Source organism: Pelodiscus sinensis, chromosome 1 (genome assembly GCF_049634645.1).
Source record: "Pelodiscus sinensis isolate JC-2024 chromosome 1, ASM4963464v1, whole genome shotgun sequence".
NCBI lineage: Eukaryota > Metazoa > Chordata > Testudines > Trionychidae > Pelodiscus > Pelodiscus sinensis.
The window spans coordinates 189,559,084-189,575,834 of record NC_134711.1 but is presented as its reverse complement, the minus strand read 5'-3'; the positions used below and the strand labels follow the sequence as shown (position 1 = coordinate 189,575,834).

At 42.3% G+C, this 16,751-nt stretch overlaps 1 protein-coding gene across 2 annotated transcripts in view; it reads right to left on the bottom strand.

The window, feature by feature from the left end:
• Positions 1 to 5,094: 5,094 nt before the first annotated feature.
• The window catches only part of BACE2 (beta-secretase 2), an 81,082-nt gene continuing 69,425 nt past the window's right edge, over positions 5,095 to 16,751 (bottom strand). Inside the window, exon 9 of one of the 2 annotated variants that reach the window (XM_075912127.1) lies at positions 5,095 to 9,457. In XM_075912127.1, the coding sequence (XP_075768242.1) occupies positions 9,204 to 9,457 (254 nt within the window). In that variant the 3' untranslated portion in view covers positions 5,095 to 9,203. The remainder of the gene's footprint in view (positions 9,458 to 16,751) is intronic. The other variant, XM_075912134.1, reaches the window with a different exon arrangement.

Genomic DNA, 16,751 nt, shown 5'->3' with positions numbered 1-16,751 from the left:
AGCCTGTAGTGCAGGGGTGGATAAGATCCTGCCCAGCAAGCAGTTTCATGTGGCTTGCGGCCCGCCCTACTGCACCACCCCAGGCCAATCAAGAACCAGAGGCAGGAGAGTGCACCCAGTCTTCCCCCCTTCTGCCAGGGGTGTGCCCCAGAGGGACTCACCAGCCGTTCAAGGTGGCTGGTAGTTCCCTCTAGGCACCCCTAGGACATGGGGTTAAGAGAAGACAGTGGTCCATGGACACTATCAATAGTGGTGAAGTGGCCCCCTAGAAAAATTGTCCACTCCTGATGTAGAGATACAAGCCATTTTTGTTGCTACACCAGCAGCATCTGGTGCCCCATGCCCAGGTGGCCAATCTCTTATCATACCCAGTGGCTTACTTTCACCTTTGTTGTGGAGGAGCCGGCCTCCTCCCCCCTGCCCACACACTCTCTCTGTTCAAAGGACTGCTCAAATTAAGAGCTAAGACACTAAATTTGGTGTACAGCTTCCTCTTATCCTAGCTTACAGCAAGGTAAGAGTTTGATTGTGCCAAGAAAATGGGATTGCTTCTCATAAAACCATACAGAAGAGAGTCTATCACCAGGTAGGTGAAAGGGGCAGGTAGGGAGCTGAAACCACCCTCCCCCATTCATATGGGAATATTGTTGGCTGTTCCCCTTTGTCAGGGAGCAAGGGGAGAGTACACAATTTGCTGCATTCCTCACTCTGGCTAGGGAACAACAGGCAGACAAATCTGAACCTGCCCCAGCTGGGGAACATGCACCCCTTCCCCAGCTGTGCCTGCTGAAGCTGCAGGGGCTATGGAGAGGTGCTCCTCACCTGGCCTCAAGCTGCTGTGGTGACAGATGGCTGGGATTGTTCTCGTTCCCCAGGGCAGCTGCCTACCGAACCCCTCATCCCCTGCTCCACTCCAGAGAAATGATTTAAATAAAGAAAAGCAAAAATTGAGTTAGACCGAAGCAATGCTGGGTAAACCATCTAGTATTTAAATAAATCAATTCAGAGGGGAAAAAACAGGGATGATAGTTTAAAAAGAGGGTAATTCTTATGCCAAAAAAATTCAAAGTGATTCCAACTGATTGAACTACTCTAAATATTTCATTTCAATAAAAAATGAAATGATCAGAAAAGTTTCTGCATAATTCAAAAAGGTGTTTTTGTTTAAAACCAAAAACAATTTCAGCTAGCCCTAGAAATCAATCAGTCTACACAGAAGAGTAATGGGGAGCCTCCTCTGGGGATGTGTAAGGAACAAATAAGAGAAAAATAATGAAGAAGAGGGAGGGTAGCACAAGTCTGAATTTAGACATACCAAGTTTAACCAGATAACCCACACCTACTCCTAAATCTATGAGTCATCTAGCTTCCCTCATCACCACCACCCATAACAATTCTAGCATATTTACCATGGGGCGGATCAGTGATAGTATTTCTAATCCTCCTCCAGAGGAGTGGCAGTACAATTTTTCTACCTTGCTAGGATAAGAGGTGAGGGCACATTAGCTTCTCTTAATAAACACTGCGCCCCCCCGTTCAGGGAGCTCTAAGATTAAAATATATAGGAACATTTGCGATGTTCACTCATTCTGCCAGGCAGTAGGAAAATGTGGCATGAGAAGGATGCCCCTGCCAGAGTAGGAGACACTGCCTTGCTGTAGTTTGGAATATTACATTAGCCAGCCATCTGCAGTAGTTGCTATTTGCTTTCCAGTAAGTTCATTGTTCCTGTACCAGCTCTAATTATGTTGACACCATAGCCAGGAGATCCCAAGGAGGACAAGGCAATAAGGAAGCAGATGTCAAGAGATAAGATAGGTGGAAACATGGATGCAGTAAAGGAGTGGTGACTGGTGCCTGTTGGGGGAGGGAGAGCAGGGAAGACAGGGACCAAGTTTGAGTATTTCATTAAGCAATTAAAATATTGGTAAGGGCAGGGCCGGATTAAGGGGTGGGCTAGCCAGGCAGCTGCCCAGGGCACCAACCTATGGGGGGCGCCACGTGCCCAGGGGCTGTGCGGTGCCCCTTAGAGCTGCCATCAGGCGCCACATGCCTGATTGCATCTGTAAGATGCGCTGCGTGCCGGGGGCGGGGCTGCACATGCGCTGCGTGCCGGGGGCGGGGCTGCACATGCGCTGCGTGCCGGGGGCGGGGCTGCGCATGTGCTGCGTGCCGGGGGCGGGGCTGCACATGCGCTGCGTGCCCGGGGGGCAGACCCACGCATGCATCATGCACCTGCTGCCCGGGGCGCAGGAATGGCTCAAGCCAGCCCTGGGTAAGGGCATGGGGGAGGAGCAGTGGCCCTGGTGAGTGCTACCATGAGTCACTATGGTCCAAATGATACCTTAAAGCAGTAAAGCACCTGCAGTAATGGAGGGGGGAGAGAGAGAGGAAGTAAACTGATTTTAAAGTAAACAACTGCTGTGATTACCATTGCAAGACAGCAAACAGGAGAGGTGGCCAGGAGATGTAGTTCTCTCTATTAAAAGTTTAATTCTCTCTCATAGATAGTTATAAAGCGGCTTTGAATCTAAAACTGTTTAAAATATGACAAGTGGAGGATTCTTCTCTTTAGTCTGTGACCACAACACTGAATTAATACTCCAAACAACTGTGGAAGTTTCCCTGCTTTGCAATATGCTTTCAATGTGACCTTGAACAAGTCACTTAATTTCTGGGTAAATTTTTCCAAAACCGAAGAGACTGGCTATCTTATGTGCCTCAGTTTCATATCTATAAAATGGGGATACTTCCCCCAACTTTAGAATACTATTGGAGGTAAATTCATTAATGATCCATGTCCAGCGCTCAGCACTTTGGAAATACCATGAAACTTTCTTAGGCAACTAATTATGGATTGTAGAGTGAGCTTAACACTTGGCATCTATTTTGGAAAATCTTGGCCATATTTGTGAAGTACTTAGCTGCTACGGTGATGCATGACATAGCAAATCTACTAAAACCAAAAGCAGTTCTGGCTAATAGCCACCTGCAATTGTGCTAGAGCAGAGATGTTTAAGAACTGATCTATGTCAATTTTTTTTATAAAACCAAGAATGTCATGGTTCTGGGAGTTGGTCCATGCAGGTGGACCCTGCAATCTCATGGAGCTCTACTAGTTGCAGAGTAACTTGCAGGATCAGGGCCGCTCTCTACTTTAAAGCAAAAATAATAAAATAGCTTCTCTGGGGACCCTTGAAGTCCTTCAGGAAACCTGGAAGCAAAGGTTTGGGACACAGGCCAGCCAGACTGAGAATATTAGATTAAGCCTTCTGCTTTTCAGTGAGACTAAACAAAAATACAAAAACATAGGCCTTAAATAAGCAACAGAAAAAATGGTGAGCAGTAAAATAAGCACTTTCAAATAATGAGCTGGAAAAGCCAGTGAGACTGAAAGCCAGTGGTTGTTGGCAGCCAATTTATTATTTTGATTTATGCTTGACAGGTTTTAACCTAAGGGGTGGATGTTTTGGTGCATATTAGCCCAAAGTCACACCACATAGGTGAAAACTAATTTCACCTTTTTCAGATAAAGGACATTAAAACTGACATTACAAACTTGAGTAATTACTTGCTCTAGAGATGGGCAAAATAAGTAGAGATGGTTTGGACGTACAGGACCGATTGGGGGAGAATATGAATGAATTTAACTGGTGATACAGAGCATAGGAGATATCGGTAATTTGAGAATTAAAAATTCTTACAGAACATTGTAGGTAGCAGCACACAAGCCCACAAAAACATCTCCCAGATGCATACCAACACAACCTCAATTTTGTTTTTATAAAAGTTAGATTTAAAACTACACTTAAGATAAACAAACATTGAAAAAGAAGGAACATTTACTGCCAAGATGAACTAACTTAACTGTCCCTGCAACAATGTTATAAAAATAATCATGCTACTTTATGTATCCACTACAAAGTTTCATATGATCAGTGTCCATAAAAAACCATATCATCCTCCTACAGTCATACATTTGGTAGAGCGGACAATTCTAGCCTTCTTTACAATTACTGTATATACATTCCACAGGGGAAAAATGCTTTACCAATTCCTTGTTTGACAAACAGCATATTGAGGCAATTTTTCCTCATTTCCTTTTTAAATGCTGAGTCTTGAGAGATGTTGAAGGTACTTGGCACTTAGGATAAAGCCCAATGAATCCAAGTAACAAAAATTCAAGTGTCAGACACAGATCTGCCAATAGAGATATGGAATCAGTTTTAAATCAAGGTCTATGGAGCACAATTCAGTTTTCTATATCATTTTGCCCAGCTGTACAAATACGATGGCTGTTCAAAATTTAAGCTTTTAGGTAAAGAAGTTCTTCCAGTTCTGAGAAACAGTTTCTTAAAAAGCCAGACATCTTGCAAAGCCACTGGTTTAAAAAAAAAAAAAAACCAAAAAAAACAAACACCCACACACAAAGCTGGGAGACTATAATTGCAGAAGGAGCAATGACAAATTAGTTGGGCATTTAAATAAAAAAAAATCAATTGTGAAGAAAAAGATTTGCAGATGTCACATCTGAAAGATGACACAGGAGTGCCATCTTGTGAGAGAATGTAAGCAGAGCACATTAAATATTTCTAGATAAGTAGGATACTAAAAAAAACCCTAAAAATATGTAGTATTAAAAATTGTATCATGAAGTTTGTCCCTTTTTATCTTGTAGCAGGAACATTCAAGATACCTAGTTAAAATATCTAAAGCATTATTAGTATAACTGTTTTCCCATCTGTCTAAATCATTCAAAAAGTTTCACTTACTGGACTAACATTTTCTGTGTCTGATCTCTGTCCAACGGTGAATAATTTTGAGGGAAAGATGAAGGAAAAATAGCTCATTTCTAAAGTATGAATGTTTAACTTTCTCCTTCACAAAGCAGCGAGCCCTCTGCAGGTTTCAACTTTCAATCACTAAAGTTCTACTCCCACTTCAGAGGTCAAGGTTTATTGAGGGGTTATTATTGAGAATCCTACGTTTGGTCGAAGGAATTTTGAATTTCACTGCACTGGGAACAAAGTGGTTGCATACTAAATACTAGTGACCAGAAAGTGAAATATTACATGATTTAAGAGACACACTGAACAAGTTAGAACAATTACTCATTTATTTCAACAAGCAGAAATTTTAAATTTTTACGCAATGCACATTAAAGAACAGTGGAACTTAGAAAGGACAAAAATACCAACTTTTAGAAAACCCAGTTATAATACGTAACAATAATTGGGAACAACATAGTACAGCAGCTGAAGACTAGCTTTACAAATGTAATATCCTCCTTTTAAAGATTTTGGCCCCATCTTCCCTTAATTAACATTCAACTCTGAACCATTAAAATAAAACAGGTATAAAATACTAGAGAAATTTCTCCAGTAAACTGAATTATGACCTTAGGTGAAATTTCCATCGAGATTATCATGTGGCACTGAATAGATTCACTGTAAAAGTTAGAAACTGATACCTGATTTTCTCTTAAATAGCATGACATCTTAAAACATAGATTTGCTCATTTAGGTTTTCTCCTCTAGATGACAGTTTAGAACTCATTCTTATAGTCACTCATGCTTGCTCTTTTGGGCAGTAATGCACACCTCAGATGAGGCATTAGGGTAACATGTTTCAAATGCACAGGAATAAAAAAAATACACCTGTTGCGAGGTTCTTAGGGCTCAGAGAACTTGATAAGACAAAGGAGCTTGATAAGAAAAAGGTGCTTCAACATTCTGCTTACCCATGACCTCTTGGGACCAATCCAACCCATTAAAGTCAGTGGGAATCTTTCCATTGACTGGACTAAGGGTTGGATCGTTACAGCTTGGCAAAGTATTCTGACTCCCTTTTTCCTTTCCCCACTCCTGTAAAATCAGAGTGGACCAAATTACTCAACAAGAAAAGTAGGGGGCTCCAAAGATGGCAAGAAGGGCCTAAAGGAAGTGGCACATCCAGATTTAAGAATCTGTATGGAGTCTGCCATTTGCTACCCATTGATCTACACAAAGGGAAAGCTCAGAACTAGAAAGTTAATGATGGATATATCAGTGCAAAGTAAGTTTAATGTCTATAGCAGAAGATGCAGGCTGTTTAAAAATGTTCAGCTCAGCTTTCATTACAAAATATAAAAAAAGTTTTTAAAATCATTTATCAGTTCTCTTCACTGCCCGACTTGAAATAGGTAGTCCAAAATAGGATTCCTGAAATTGAACATGGAGCAACAGAATGCTTTGCTGCAGCTTGAATTTACTCACATGTCTAATTCATTAGGAAACAGTAAACGTTATTAATGATTAAAGAAGTTGTATGCAATGAATTATGGACTTTTCCACATTTGTCTAGTAAATACATTTAATATTAATTTTGGGGATGCATTGCATCTGAAACTGAGCATTGGAATTGATTGATCTATTACTCCATCATTTGGAGTATATTTGGTTATTGTTCTAAAAAGCGTCAAATTGTCTGAAAATAAATATTTATTTTTCCTTAACCTTATTTTTGAAAGCGTGCTTTAATTTCTGAATATCCCTGAAATAAATCAACAAGAGTATCAATACCTTATGGCACTATTTCAAAATTGGAAAAAATCTTCCTGAATAAGAAAGACTAAGATTTTAGTCTATCATTGAGCTTCATCTGTCATAGAAAAATGCTCAAGTGCATTATTTTCTTAATGTGCTGCTGGCTAACAACTGAAACCTGCAAGAGTTCCCATTGCTTTTTCTGTTGCCAGAGCAACAAAGCAATACCCACCTGAGTATCTGCCACTGTAAGTATCAATTTAGTAGCTAAGATGAAGTTTGTGCAGCTAGCAGATGTAACTAACAGCACTTTAACCATAAGAGATTTTTAGTGGCAAAGAATGCCATGAAAACTCACAATGTATTAATGTTTATTTAATTTCTGTTACTGGATTATTGCGTATGTAATTCAAGTACTTCTATTAATGTCTTGACTGATGACATTTAAAATTAAACAAACTGAAGGGTTTTTATACGAAATACAGTGCATTAAAAATAGTTTATTGAACTACTTTGGAGGGAGCTAAATTGTCAATACAAAATATAGCAAGAATTGTATTCAATAATTTGATTCTTAAGATCCTTCTCAGTAATCAGCAAACTAAAGTGAAAATATTTAAGGGCATACAGTCTCCCACCCCTCAAATTAAGAGAGTTCCACTCTCCCCTATACTATTAAGCTAGACTCTGTGCACACCCCCACACACACTTTAAAACAAAATGCAAGAATATTAAATATATTTTCCTATTAAACTGAAAAGGTATTGTTTTCAATCACATTCCTATGTACCAAGTCAAATGGGGCTGAATCGAAAAAAAAATTAAACACCATTCTTTCTGAAGCAAAAGCTTTGGGTGAAACTCCAAACAGGAATTTTTTTATGTTTACACTCAATGCTCCACATGCAAATTTGTTTCAACAGTATGAACTTTCAATTATAAAGAAACACAGGGCCTCATTTTCAAAAGTGCTGAGCACCCCAATACTAGGTGAAATCAACAGAAGTTGTGGAGCTTTGTGCTGAGAATCAGGCACAATACACTTTATTCTACTTTTGTGCAAAGAAAAACAAACAGTAAATTTCATCTGAGTATGCTATGTAACAAAACTGCCATGATATGTGAAAGAAAAAAAAACTGTTACCCAGCTCGCATGAAGAAACAAAGATAGTGCTTTCCTCGTATGATTTTCATCATCTTCATATTAGAACTGACAAAGGGAAAAATAGTCTTTCATTTTTTAACAAGATAAAAAGAATTTATAGTGTGGATTTATAGTGATAAATAGCATAGGGGAAATCTATGAAAATAAGAATAAAACTAACACATTTTTCTCATTCTTGCTACCCAGATTTTAAAACCTGAAACAAGACACGCACTGAAATTTCCTGTTCCTCATTCCAAGAAAAGCACTTTCAGATGCAAGACTAAAATCTAGCTATATGAAATCTAGCTAAACCCCATAAGAGGCACTTTAAGCCAGGCTGCAAAATGTAGGTGTTTAAAAAAGTGTAATTAACTTAATTTCTGAGCCTAACACTGTTCCTTCTTTCCACTGACTACGCAAGAACTCTAAGGAAACCAAGGTAGAGCTCCTGCAACAATGGCTTACCACTAAGAAAATACTCATCAATATTTGAATACAAGGCCACATTCTAATCTCTGTTAAACTCCAGATTTATACTTGTACAACTGAGATAATACTCTGATCCAAAGTGGTTTTTTAGTGTGCTTTTTAGGTGTACCAGACAGTAGTTTTCAGTCTTACCTAGCATTCCTAACACCATCAATATATTTTTCACTAAGATGGACATGCCAGAGCTGAACTGACATACCTTACCGTGTTTAAGTGGCAAACTATTTTATAAAATGAAGATTAAGCAATGACTATTTGGGAGTCAAGGAAATACATCTTGTGGTTGGAGATTTCTTGTGGTTTAAGGGCAGTTTTGTGTCTGCCAAACATACCAACAATAAGTATCCTTATAAACTAACAGAGGTAGTCTTGTTCTATACTAAGATTGAATAGTTTTGATTTCCCAATTTTCCTCTTCAATCTGTTTAGGAAGGATGGCCTACGAAGGAAAATGCACTCAAATGGACAACAGGAGTTTGGTTTTTTTGGCAAACTAAAATATCTTCTTGCCCTCACTTGTTTCCGTCTGCTATTCACCACTCTTCTTTCCCTCTTCCCTACATTGTGAGCACTATTTCAAAATTAATTGCTGTAAACAGTAAAAAATAGTATTTCTTTAATGTGATTAATAAGAAAAATCAATAAAATTAAGGTTTTTTCTACATTCAAGGCTTGATTAATGTTAGATACTTAATGGTTCTTTTCTTCTTGTGAAGAAGGGATGAGCAACTTTGTTCATCTGATGGAAGAACACAATGTTTAAAAAAAAAAAACCACTGCGGAGAACTTAACGATTCAGCTGTACTATTGAGGAGCAGAACCAGTTAAGGTAGCACTTGAGAATGGTTATAAGGTTTTGGTTCAGAATCAGTGTTAGAAAATAAAGCTTAAAAGTTATGATGCAATATGCCTGGAGCGTATCCAGCACTAGGAACAGTGATTTGAGACTAAAGTATAAGGCCTTGGCTTTCTCTCCATGATTGGAAACTTTATCCTTCATTGTGTTAACAGAATCCAAAGTTACTTGACTTTCATCAAACTCCTCATTTCCATCGATGACGCACTAATGACGACTCATCATTGACTACATCATTATCAGTGTAGCGATGCTGACAGCGAGGTGGAAGAAGCAGTAAGATTATCAAGACAAGGAGGATGATTCCACATAAACTCATGAGAGCATAGGAGATAATCCATAACATCGGTTCATGGAAGGTCACTGTGGAGACACAGTTGCTTGCTATATCTGCTGTTGTGAAAGGGCCTTCAATCTCAGATACTGGAGAGCCACCAACCTCTGAGAAATTACAAAAACAGAAACATTGTGTCAGAAGCCAACACTTAAGGATGGGAAGAGATGACTTTTCTTAGCAAGATTAAAAATAGAAACCTACAACAGTGGCACATTCAAATTGTTCTGTACTTTAGATGTTTGGAATAACTGCAGTAGCTCTGTGTTCTTCACAGTTGATAGATAAATTATACCTCTTATCCAGACTGTTAGGGGAGGGGGGAAGGAAGAAAAAAAAATCAGGAAATGGTTGTGGTAACCCTGCTCCCCACAACCACATTAAGCTGATGTCAACATGGTATGAAAAAACACTGTGCTTTTCTAGCCTTTCTTCCTACTTCTATTTAACAAAGATTAGAAAAGCCCATCACTACCTACCCACAAAAAGGCTGTCTATATACTACATCCCTCTGTCGACAGAGGTAGGTAAATTAGACACTTCGAAATGGCAAATGAAGTGGGGATTTAAATATCCCACGCTTCATTTGCATAATGGCGCTTTTTCGAAAGAGCGCCATTATGTGATTATGCAAATGAAGCATAGGATATTTAAATCCTTACTTCATTTGCCATTTCAAAGCATCTAATTTACATCCCTCTTTCAACAGAGGGAGGTAGTCCAGACAGAGCCAACATATGTGTGTGTGTGGGGGGGGGAGGGAGGTTAAAGTAAAATTAAAAACATAAGTAAAGAGAAAAGGTATAGACATTCTCTTCCCCTTTCACGATGATAAATTCTTATATTAAGGATTTATAGAATTGGGCTCTAAACATAAGGTACTCTTACAGTAATTGGGAAGGAGCTATATATATATATATATATATATATATATATATATATATACACACACATACACACACACACCCCGCTTTTTTTGTGATGGTACTGTCCGGTACACAGTACCGGTACCTCCAGTCAGAGCTCAACAACTTTGCACCTGGAGTACTGGCACCATTTTTTTTTAAATACAAAAAAAGCACTGTGTGTGTGTGTGAGAGAGAGATTTTATTTATATATATATACACACACACACACAGGGCTCAACAAATTCTGGAAAACCCAACTCGCCAGACAAAAAAAAAAAGGGACTCGCCACCCTCCCCCCCAAAAAGTGTTTTTTTAATAGCATAAATTCCTAATAAGAACAGTAATTACTTATAAATATCTTATAAACCTCTACCTTTTCCCTCTGCTGCCATGTCTCCTCCCCTTGCTCCATCAGCTCCCCTGGTGCCTGCTACCCCCCCCCCCCAACCCCTCACCTGCCTCTGCTGTCCTGACTCCTGCCCTTCTCACTGCCCTCAGCCTTCCTCAGACCTGCCCCAGCTCCACCAGCCCTTCTCTCCCCCGTGCCCACTCCTTCAGTGGACCTAATCTGATCTGATCCTCATCCCTCTTCTAACACCTCCCTCTACACACCTGCCCCTGCCTCTCTCCTCTGGTGCTGGTCCCTCTCCTGTAGGTGTCTGCCCTTCTGCTTTACCCCCAGAATCTCCTGGCACTTGCACCCTCCTGGTGCCTTCCCCTTCCCTTTTTCTGATGCCCACCCTCTGCCAACATTCCCCTCATACCCGTGCTCTCACACGACTTGCTCCATCCTTGCCTTCCTCATGCCCACCCCTTCTTTCTAGCCTTCTCCCAGCACCTCTCCCTTCCCCCTCTAGCCCCCAATGTCCTCTCTCCTCTCCCAACATCACCCTGTTCCCCCCCCCCAGACACCTCCCCTCGTGCCCTTTACCTCATTGTCTGCACTTGGCCCCCTGGCATTTGTCTCTCCTGCACCCTGTCCCTTGGTGCCTTCCCCTTTCTTCTTCTTATGATCCCTCTCCTCCCCTCCCCTCAGCACAAGCCCCTTCCCCATATTTTTCCCCTCCCCTCCTCACAGTCCACTCCAGCCCAGCCCCTTGCCCTCCCCCAAGGCCAGCTCTAGGTTTTTTTCTGCCCCAGCAAAACATTTTTGGCCACTCCCCCCTTTTTATGTTGTCTTTTACACATTTGCAATGGGGTTTTTTTTTGTTTTCATTTGTGTCCCGGCATTTTAGCGCTATAAATAGCAAATAGCATTTTCATTTGTTTTTTTCCATAAAGGTGCTTCAAGTGAACTCCCCCTTTCACTCCCTGCTGGGTCATAGCAGCCTTTTCCCTGGCTTGTCCAGCCCCTCCCTATGGACAAGCACCTTTCACTCCCGACCCACAGGGGAAATAGGTTGCAGGGACAGCACCGAGCCAGAGAGGTGCAGGAAACAGTGTGGGGGGGGGGGGGGTACAGGGGTGGCATGGGGAATGGGAGGCACAGAGCAAGAGGGACGCAGGGTGTGGGATGTGGTGGAGGCATGGGGAATGGGACACGGGGAACGGGGCAGAGGGATCGGGGTCTAGGGGCAGTTCAGGGAACAGGCAGCACAGAGATGGGGGCAGGGATCGGAGGGGAGCAGGGTGCAAGGGTAGTGCAGAGCCAGAGAGTCACAAGGAAGAGGGAGAGCAGGGGGTCCGGGATGCAGGGGCGGCATGAATGGGCAGCACGGAGAAAAAGGGGCGCGAGGCAGGTGCAGCGAGCCGGGTGGTCGGATGGGAGCAGTTTCTCACCAGCAAGGGGGTTGGGGCCATGGCAGGACTGGAGCCGGCGGGGCGGGTCCTGGTTGCGCTGCAGCTAGCTCCCGGGGCTACGCAGCCAGCTGAGAGCTGCTGCGGCCCTTTAAAATCAGCGGGGCCCTGTCATGCCAGCATCCTGGCATCTGCTGCCATCCCGCCTCTGGCCCCACTTCCTTGCGCTGGAGCTGCACACAGGCAGCCCGGCGCCGAGAATCACTGCGCTTCCCCCGTCCCGGTGGCGCTCTGCTCCTCCGCCTGGCTGGTGGATCGGATGGGGCCACGTCGGCCGCAGTGCAGGCTTTGGCCAGCCCGTCACAACCACCCACCGGGCCAGTCTGCCCCTGCACTCACCAGCTGACAAAATCTACCCACCCCGGGCGAGTGCATTTGTCGAGCCCTGTGTATATGTACATGTATGTCTGAATACAGGTCCAGTATCAGTGAGAAATGGAATAGCCATGTAGAGTAAGCTTTACAAGAAAAATCAACATTTCATTTAGCACGAATAAGTACTGAAACCCCATTGCCCTCATCCGCACATGGTACAGCGGGATGGAATGTACATCAAGCACATAACTTTTAAAGAAGAAAAAAAAACCCACAACCACCCACGGTACACTGACCAATACCTGCTTCCTTAGAGACAGTGCAGAATGCATTGTGAAAGATTTTTGCCCCTGAAAATTGTGCCACAAAATGATTTTTTAAATTTAATAAAGGCTGAAGGGGAAAAAAAAAATCATTGAAAGTGGTAGACTATATTGGCCAGCTCGGCGCAAATTCCCCCCAAATCCTCAGGATTAGCCCGAGGACATCATGGAACTTAAAGAGTTGATTAGAATTTATATGGCTGAATTCTGCTTGAGAGGTTGCAGTAACAAGTAAAAAAGGTACAAAGACCAAAGCTAACACAATGATTTGAATTTCCAATAGCCTCAGTGCTATCTGATGGTTGCATGGTCATCTTACCAGTGACAGGAGGAGACAACATCACACTCTAGAACTGGTAGGCACTGTACTACCAGAATGATTCCCAAGGATGCTAATCACCTTGAATTCTTTAGGGAAAAAACCCCCTAAACTGCAGAACTACCTATTTATCGTTAGTTGGCAGATTCATTTGTAGATGTCACAGCAGAGATGGTCTTGAGGAAGAATTGTAAGTGAATGCTTATCGATTAATTATGTCAGTTATACGCAGCAAAGCCACCTTCCTGGGAGCTGGGCAGAAAAGGTTTCTGCAGTATAAAGCTAAGCACAGGTAACCATGTGATTTTCAGCAATTAAACAGTTAGGGTATGTCTAGACTACAGGGTTTTGTCGACAGAAGTTTTGTCGACAGCTACTGTCGACAAAGAACGTCTAGACTACATTCAGTTCTGTCAACAAAGCAAGCTGCTTTGTCGACAAAACCCTGTAGTCTAGACACAACCCTACATGCAATAACACCTTCTGTCGACAGAAGGCGTTATGCCTCGTAAAATGAGGTTTACCAGCGTCGACAAAACTGCTGAGTTCTGTCAACGTTATGTTGACAGAACTCAGCGGTAGTGTAGACGCAGGTATAGTTTTGTCGACAAAAGTCCACTTTTGTCAACAAAACTCTGTAGTCTAGACACACTCCTACTCTATTACATGATTTTTAACATTCCTTGTGTTGTGAAAGAAGTCATGAAAGACAGAATTTCCTGACTAGTTCATAGTGCCATTTGTTATGTAAAAAGCAGAACAGGTGCACTGCACTGGGAAAGAAGACACACAGTGTGTTTCATAACTGAGGGGCTGTAGATTTTGAAGGGTGAATATTTTCTAGTTGAGAGGTTTTGAAACTGTGGTCCATGGGCCAGCCCCATTCAAGTGGTCAGGAGCAGTTTCCTCTAAGGTGTGAGCCTGCTTGGCTGCACATCAAAAATGAAGGGCTACATACCTAATTAGTGGAGCTACATAGGCATGGGCTCCAGTAATTAGGTGCCTAGACCCTAGGGAAAGAGCACATGTAAGTTGAGGTGATGGCAGTGGAGGAACAGAAGGTAGGTTGGGGAGCAGTGAGATGAGAAGAGGGACTGGGGGAATTTGGGGACATGTATAGGTGCAGCAGCCAAAGAAAGATTATTTTCTCCAGTTCCAGGCCTACAGCTGCTGGGGAGAGACATGGCCCTCCTTCCAAATCTCAGCTCAGAAGCTGCTATGGCAGGAGTTGGGGAAGCATGAGCCTCTCCCTTCCCCCACCCCTCATTCCCAACCCTAGCTCAGCATCTACTGCAGAAAGGAAGAGACATTTGGAAAGATCATTAAGGCTATGTCTACACTGCAGATTTCTGGCGCAAGAACTGCTTGAGCCAGAGTTCTTGCGCAAGAGCACGTCCACACTGCCATGTGCTTTTGTGCAAGAGTGTCCATGGCAGTGTGGATGCTCTCTTGTGCAAGAAAACTCCAATGGCCATTTTAGCCATAGGAGTTTCTGGCGCAAGAAACCCCTGTTCCCGTCCACCCTGCCTTCTTGCACAATAGCTCTTGCACAAAAAGGATTATTCCTCGTGGGGAGAGGAATAACTCTTGGGCAAACAGCCCTCCTTCTGATGATCTACTGTCAACTTTCTTGTGCAAGAATGGGCTTGTAGTGTGGAAGCTCTGCAAGTTTTTGTGCAAGAACAGTTGTTCTTGCGCAAGAAGCCTGCAGTGTAGACATAGCCTACATGTTCCCCTGATTCTTCCAGCTATTTTCAAATGGTCCATGAAAAAAAAAGTTTGAGAGCTAACAATTATGACCACTATTGCACTTCAACAAAGTTAGGGTACCAAAATCGAGCCAGAATTCCATTCTAGGTACAATTTGTTGAAATTGTAAGTCAGTATGTTTTGCCATTGCCGTCAATGGGGTAAAAATTTGACTTCTGGGTAGTGCTCCTTTTTAAACATACATCCACGAATAATTTGAAAGATTTATAGTGAGACCGAGCAAATTTCAGCACACATTTATTTCAACGGTTTGTATTTTTAAATGTTGGAAGTTTCTGATAATTATTTTTAGATAAAAGTAATGACTGGAAAAATTATGGGGATAGTAAAGATGACTAATTACTATATCATTTCTATATTTGGCCACGAGCATTTCTCAGAAGAGACAGACTGATTTAGTTCAGAAAACGATCCATCAGCAATATGGTCAAATTAGTTTTATTTTATTTTTAAAATACTGCTATTTTATGCTTTTCTCTCTCAACCTTGGTCTACACTAGGAGTCATGTCAAAATAACCCCCCTTATTTCAAAATAAGCGGAGTGTCCACACTATCAACCCCATTATGTCAAAATACAGTAAAACTCCAGTTGTCCGGCATCCAGTGGTCTGACACTCCTGCTAATCCGGAACCACCTGGAACCCGGAAGTGCTCCAGGCAGCTGGACAATTGAAGCTGCCCTGACCTGGGCTTCCCTGAGTCAGCTGCTGGTCAGTTTCAGCAGTGGCTAACTCCGGGAAGCCTGGGGCAGAGCAGCTGGGGTGCTGCCGGGTTGGTCCCGCAGCACCGCCCTCCCACCCCACCCCTTCCGATAGTCCATCATATCCAATAATCCGGCACCCCCTGGGTCCTAAAGGTGCCGGATTATCGGAAGTTTACTGTAATGGGTTGGTTATTTCAAAATCTTTACTCCTGCTTTCCTCAGGGAATAATGCTTATTTCGAAAGTTACTTCAAAACAGCGGTAGCAACGCTACTGCTATTTTGAAATAACTACACACCAGATTAATTCAAAGTAGTTACTCCCCAGTGATTCCTGGGGCTCTAATGCGTCCACAATAATGGTGCCTGCCTCAGACTAATTTTAAGGCTCCCCCAGAGTGGGGGCATGCTATTTTAATTTTGTTATTTCAGGAGTTATTTCGAATTTAGTTATTTCAAAATAATTTCCTAGTGTAAACATGCTCTTAAAGTATGTCTCCACTACCAGTAGATCGATGCTGCAGCGATTGACCCACTGTGTGTAAATTTAGTTGATCTAGAGAAGACACAGCAAATATGCTCCCACGGACTCTGGTGCTCCAACGGAACAAGATGTGGAAGTTTCTCCAGAGTTTCTCACGTTGACCTCGTGCAGTGTACATACTGCAGTAAGTTGATCTAAGCTACATTGACTAACAGGGTTCAAAAAAAGAGCTAGATAGATTCATGCAGGTTAGGTCCATCAATAGCTAATAACAGGGCTTGACAAATAATACAATCTACTCGCCTGTGGCGAGTAGATTGCAATGCAGAAGAGCCGGGTTCGGGCGATCTGCGCATGCACAGATCGCCGGACAGAGCAACTGGCGAGCGGGGCTCACCATGGTTCGGCAAGCCCTGGCTATTAGCCAGAATGGGTAGGAATGGTGTGCCTAGCCTCTGTTGTGTTCCCTCCCTCTGGGGCATCTGGTATTGGCCGCTGTCAGCAGACAGGATACTGGGCTGAATGGACTGTTGTTCTGATCCAGTATGGCTGTTCTTATGCTTAGCTACATTATTCATGTAGCTGGAATTGCATAACTTAAGTCAACTTTAGCACATAGTGATAGACCAAGTTTCATACTATTAACATATTTCTTCCATAATTAATTCACAGCTTTACATGCTTAAAACAAAAACTTGAAAAGGAAGAATGTTATTACAAGTAGGAGGTATGGTTAAATAAAAGTTGCATTGCTTAAAAATCAAGAAGTCGTATGATCAGAA